Genomic DNA, 6,100 nt, shown 5'->3' with positions numbered 1-6,100 from the left:
GGGGAGGCCGACCATGCAGACGGTCGCCAGCAGCAGCGCCTCGCAGACGGCCGGCGGCGCCGGCGCTGCCTTGGCCTTTTTGGGGCGGGCCATGGGGCGGGGGGTGGTGGTGGTGGGGAGGAGAGGGGGGAGGGGAGGCGACGAGGCAGAGGCGGAAAGGCGAGAGAGGAAAGGAGCCCGGGCGGGCGCGTGCCGCGTGCGGCCGTGTGTCTGACGGACGGGTCGGTTCGGAACGGACGGACGGATCGGGCGCTGCTGGATCGCGGCCCGATCTGCTCGGGCGCGGATCTTGATGCTCGCGCGACAACGGCAAGGAATCTCGGGCTGTACATGTGCTACAGTGCCCTGTCTGGAATTATGGCTGGCTCTGGCTGCCTTTCTCGTCAGCCTTTGTCGCTTTGCAGCTGGCGTCTGTAACTCTGTCATTACTTTACTTTTTTTCGTATGGTGATCGAAAATGTTGGTTCTACTTTCTACTAATGCACTACGTTGTGTAATCAGGGCAACTCCAAGGCCGTACACCAGGGAGTGAGAACTCCTTCAAACCATTTCTAGATTTTGGACATTCGTCCTTGTCCACGGAGATTTAGACGCGATCACGAACATTTAGAATTGACCGTGCTTATCTTTAGATTCATCATCAAATGTTTCATTAGTTAGCTATATACATAGCCGAGTAATAATTTTTAATTTTTCATGATATTAATGTTATTCTGTTCTTTTCCAATCGATGGTCTTTGAGTATTGTATTACTCACTTCATCCCATTATATAAAAGCATTTTTTACACTAGTGAAACGCTCTTACAGGACGGAGGGAGTAGTAGAAAGTAGAACCAAAATGCTCTGCTCTTGCAGTAAAAACGATGTCTCTAGAGAGCAATTATTTGATCAACAGAACACTAGATAGAACCAAAATGAAACCAAACAAAAGGGAGATTACAACTACGACTATAAGACCTCAAATTAATTGCCGAATCCACAGGCGCTAATCAAACCATTCTAGTAGTATGAAACAAACACTATCAAACGAAATTCCACGGTCGACAGCACCAAGCAGCCATGCCCTGTGATCTGATCGGACCATGTGGTTAATCAGGCCACCAGACCAAAGCTGTTGGGTTATCCTCTTCTCTGATAAAAAGGAGAATCCAAACCACAAAGCACCAACAACATAAACAAATGCAGCAGGAAGCAAACGGTACAATAGTATATAATTTAACAGCACAAGATAGCAATGGTAAATAACAGTAGACAAGGACATGCGGCGAAACAAAGCTAAGTTTCCAAGTACATATCCAAAGGATCACCACAATGGGACGGACAACAGCTGATCATAACATAGTGCATAATAACAGAACAATAGACCTTGCCATGGGGCAATCAAAATCCGGAGTCCAGGAACCGTCTCTCTCTATCGACAGGTGCTACAACATTAGCCTTGACAGTGCCTTCAAACAGGGGTTCTCATCTGTCTGGACGACCCAACGAGGAGAGCTCACTGCAGAGAAGGAAAAGATGGCGTAGTTTTGGATTAGCCAGGCGGCTGGTTTTCACATGTCGGTGCAACATTTAAGTAATAAGATTATCAAGAGCTAAGATTTGCGCTTATATCGATAGGGAACTTCACCTGTTGTGGTGGCGGTGGCTGCGGTGCCGCTGCTGGTTGTTGGTAGTTGGGATAACCAGCATAGGCTCCATAACCATACATGTTAGGGTCTTGAGGCTGTGCATACCCTTGTCCATAAGCCTCGTAGCCTTGTCCATATCCAGCATAGTAACCACCAGCAGCACCAGCAGCAGCACCTGCACCCCACTGGGTGGCTTCCTGAGGCTGAAAATGTTCACGTGTTATATATTACCCACTTTACATCTAGTATATATACAACTCAAGAGAGGACAGAGAAGTTTAGCATGCAAGAATTAAACCTGAGTTTGTTTGTTTGAAGGGCTTCGTCCCCATGAAAGCCTCACATTCTGACCACCAACCAAGGTCCCTTGCAGCAATTGCAGAGCTTGCTCAGCAGAAGGCCTGAATATGCAGTCACAAGAGTAACTTAGAAGGAAGTACTTCAAAAATATGCAAACAAGAAACAACTAAACTATTAAAGAGAAAAAAAATCAACCTGTTAGCATACTGAACAAAGCCACATCTCTTCCCAACAGGGATCTTGACATGGACAACTTCCCCATATGGAGCAAACACTTGTTTCAAGGCATCTTCAGTGACATTGGGGTCAAGGCCACCAACAAATATCTGAGACCAAAGAAACAACTATGTTCAACACACTGAAATTCAATTGGTGTAATACAGAAAAGTAGAACTAAGAACGCACGGTGGTATTGTTAGGATCATTGTCAGACTGAGCTCCTTGAGTATTTGTATTTGGAATTGGTACTGTAAATGAAAGCAAAAAAAGTGAAGGAAATACGTTGTAAGACTTGTTAAATAACAAAGAATAAATAAACATGAATGCATATCATGCAAGAGACACAAAATTTAAATGATAAATATACCATGTCACTAAAGCAGTGCAAAAGCTAAATAAATAAATAACATGTGACTAAAGCAATGCATAATAAGATAGATAAATAAAGAAGGAACAACTACCAAAAGGTCATACAAAATTCACTTAGCAAAAATTCGAGATGGGAAGTTTAACTCTCAATGCATGTGGAAGGGATTCCATCCCTCAACTGCTAAACTCTGGTGAACAAAGCAATCACGACACAATATACCAGTTCACTTTGCATGTGTATATTCTGATTGAGCATGGGCCATAGCATTTTTATTTATACACAGGAAAGGTGTTCTAAAGATATACATACATTATAGTGACAGATAACTAGTACTCCCTCCGTCCCGAAGTAAGTGTCACTGACTTGGTACAACTTTGTACTAAAGTTGTTTTTGGGGACGGAGGGAGTAGGAAAGTAAAAAATAAATAGAAGAACCAGAAACAGACTACAAACTTAGGACAGCAAACTTAGGGCATATAACTGATTTAAACAAGAAATGCCACAGCTCAAGTCAATTGCAGGGCATATATGGTGGAACTGTTGATATCCTGCTTCCAGATAGCATGAGTTTACTATATTTTATTTATCTAATTGAGCATTAAATGACGCAAATCCATGCTGAAACCATTATAATAATGAAGAATGTCTTCTTGCATGCAAAAAAGGTAATACCTAGCTTTGTATTGTTCAGACACAAACAAGTAGAACAACATGAATTTATAAAAGGACAAAGGCACCATAAAACATAGCAATTAGGTATGCATGAGAAGTAAACGTATATACATGTAATAGCAAAAAGCCATTGCAGCGACATGAGATTGACAACATTTACCTCTCTCCTGAACCCCTGTTGTCTTCCTATTTGCTGCTGGGCCAATGCGCATAGGTCTGGAAGAACAGGGCATTCCATTCATTTCAGTCATGGCACGAGCTTGCTCTGTAGGATCACCAAACTTCACAAACCCATAACCCTTTGAACGCATTGTCATCTTGTCAGTGACAACCTTTGCGCCCTTTACTGAAGGGTAATGTACCCTGAATGTCTCCTGTAACATGTAGTCTGTAACATCAGCTGCCAAATCCCCAACAAAGATTGTATAGTCCGGGGTATCATCACGCTTTTCACCAGCACTGGCCCAGTTCAGTCTGTATGCCAACTCAACATTTGGCATCATTTGACCATTGAATGTCTGAAGAACTCGCTCAGCTGCTGCATGGCTTGCAAACTCGACAAAGCCATAGCCCTGAAGCTGTCCAGTTTGCTTGTCACGGATAAGCTTGACAGACTGGAACTGCAAGTTAACACAAAGAAATCGCCTTTAGCAACTTTACAAATATACTGCATGGTCTGCAGAACATTCACACATGTGCAAAAGGTATATAAGCAGAAAAACAAATACTCCATCAGTTAACTAGAGAATTTTCAATTTCACAAGACGCAGTTGACAGTTTTAGTCTTCACAACACCAATCATACAACCGTGCCAAAACACGCAACTGCTCCAGAACCACAGCTAAATCAGCTAAAGCTTGATTTTTTTTCCCTGTAAAAAAAGGCGTAATTCACAGCAAAGCAACTCTTCTCGCAATTCTATCATCACAACTAAATCCCTAACCATGTACATCTAGAGCAGCGACGCGTACATCCACTAGGGCAAGCCGAGCCCAAACAAATCTCGCATCAGAGCGACGGGCCGAACGAATCTGGCATCAGACAGATCGGGACACGTACCTCCCCGGTGTTAGCGAAGCAGCTGTAGATGTAGTTCTCGTCCATCCAGTACTGGAGGTCCCCGATCCAGAGCGTCCTGACCTCGTCCGAGGCGGCGGGGGCGGCGGGGGCCTGCGGCGCGGCGTAGTACTGCTGCGGGGCGGGCACCTGGCCGTAGGGCGCGGCCTGGGGCGGCGGCTGGCCCCACATCGCCTGCGGCGGCGGCTGCTGCTGCGGGGGCGGCTGCGCGTAGTGCGGCATCGGCGGCGGGATCGCGCCCCAGTGCGGCGGCTGCCCTCCCGCGCCCTGCGGGGGCATGGGGGCGCCCATGCCCGGCTGCGGCTGCGACGGCGGCGGTGGCTGCATCATGGCGACGGGGGAGGAGAGACCCGAACCCTAGGGAGGAGAGAGGGGGAGAGGGACGGGAGAGAGGAGGGATACGGGGGAGGAGATGGGGATTTCAGGGCTGAGATTCGTCCGTGTACAGGGATTCCGGCTCTCCTTTTTTATTACCGTGGGCGAGTAGAGCGCGGCGCCCGTGTCCTGTTTTTTTTCCCCTTTTTCCCCCCGGAAGAGAACTGGTGTCCTCGTCCGCTTTTTGTTTTCAAAGTAGGAGTACTCTCTTTTTTCTTGTAATAAAAAGTAAATATATAGTATTGTCTTTTGCGAAATATAGAGAAGCTTTCCTTTTTTCGAAATACTTACAATCTTTTTCTTTTGCGGATGAAAAACTTGTATTACTCAACTCATAGAATTACAATCATCAGCAGCTGGCTGGACAGTTTCCTCAGGACCAGAACCTAACCATGTCATGGTTCTCCTTTGGTACAAGCAAAAATTGCTAAACTGTCACTAACCCTATTTTGAGATTGAGAAATATGAATAATACAAGATTCACGAGGACTCAAAAGATGTCTACTGTAACCGGAGAAGGATAAACCGATCCATCAACTTCTTTGGCTTGAATAAGAAAAGGAGACACCCTCCATGCATGCATACAACTCCGCTTCGAGAGCATCTCTACGTGAAAACAATTCCCTACTTGCCAAGAAAACAATATTGTCCCATGTTGTCCCTGAGCACCATACCCGCTCCAACAGAGCCCTCGTCGGAAACTGAGCCATCGATATTCAGTTTTCCCATCATGAGCAAGGAGGTTGCCAAGATTTAGTAGGTCGAGCAACTGCGACTTTATGTGGCCCAAAAAATCCAAATTCATCTCCAATCATGACAATACAACGAATATCAGAAATAATAAAAATTACATCCAAATTCGTAGACCACCTAGCAACGACTACAAGCACTAAAGCGAGCCGAAGGTGTGCCGCCGTCACCACCCCTCCCTCGCTGGAGCCGGGCAAACTTGTTGTAGTAGACAGTCGGGAAGTCGTTATGCTAAGGCCCCATACGACTAGCACACTAGAACAGCAGCCGCCATTGAAGAGTAGCGTAGATCGGAACGATCCAACCTGAAGACACACGACCATAGACGAACTACGACCAGATCCGAGCAAATCCACCAAGGACAAAATCCATCGGGGACACATCTCCACACACCCACCGACGATGCTAGACGCACCACCAAGACGAAGGCTTGGCGGGGAGAACCTTATTCCATTTTCACGGAACCACCACTGTCTTGTCTTCCTGAGCAGGACACAAACCCTAACAAAACTCGAAGAAACGTCTAAAAACGAAGCCCTCTCGCCATTAAGGGCCAGGATCCACCACGCAGCCATGGCCCTAAGGCCGCCGGAGATGACGCGAACCGGCGGCGGCGGCGGGAGGTAAAGGAACCCTAGATTTGTTTGGGGAAGGAGGTGACTAGAGTTGTACTAAATGTGTGTCAACTAATATGGATGTGAGTAGTAC

The 6,100-nt window shown here is 46.3% G+C and overlaps 1 protein-coding gene across 1 annotated transcript; it reads right to left on the bottom strand.

The window, feature by feature from the left end:
- Window positions 1-1,188: 1,188 nt before the first annotated feature.
- LOC123054658 (RNA-binding protein L) lies at window positions 1,189-4,704 on the bottom strand. Its single transcript, XM_044478466.1, has 7 exons — window positions 4,250-4,704; window positions 3,351-3,810; window positions 2,335-2,396; window positions 2,125-2,255; window positions 1,928-2,030; window positions 1,629-1,832; window positions 1,189-1,499 (listed from the first exon to the last, which is right to left on the bottom strand). The coding sequence occupies exons 1-7, from the start codon at window positions 4,595-4,597 to the stop codon at window positions 1,497-1,499; spliced, it is 1,311 nt and encodes a 436-aa protein (XP_044334401.1). The 5' UTR covers window positions 4,598-4,704; the 3' UTR covers window positions 1,189-1,496.
- Window positions 4,705-6,100: the final 1,396 nt, after the last annotated feature.

The sequence above is a fragment of the Triticum aestivum genome, chromosome 2D, assembly GCF_018294505.1.
Source record: "Triticum aestivum cultivar Chinese Spring chromosome 2D, IWGSC CS RefSeq v2.1, whole genome shotgun sequence".
Taxonomy (NCBI): domain Eukaryota; kingdom Viridiplantae; phylum Streptophyta; class Magnoliopsida; order Poales; family Poaceae; genus Triticum; species Triticum aestivum.
This window is presented reverse-complemented; position numbering and strand designations above follow the sequence as displayed.

What these genes read in the sequence shown, in the direction of transcription:
- LOC123054658 (XM_044478466.1), bottom strand. Translation starts at nt 4,597, where the DNA reads ATGATGCAGCCACCGCCGCCGTCGCAGCCGCAGCCGGGCATGGGCGCC. An exon ending in GCTTCGCTAACACCGGGGAG is followed by an intron (nt 3,811 to 4,249) that starts GTACGTGTCCCG and finishes GTTAACTTGCAG; the next exon opens with TTCCAGTCTGTCAAGCTTAT. An exon ending in ATGATCCTAACAATACCACC is followed by an intron (nt 2,256 to 2,334) that starts GTGCGTTCTTAG and finishes CTTTGGTCTCAG; the next exon opens with ATATTTGTTGGTGGCCTTGA.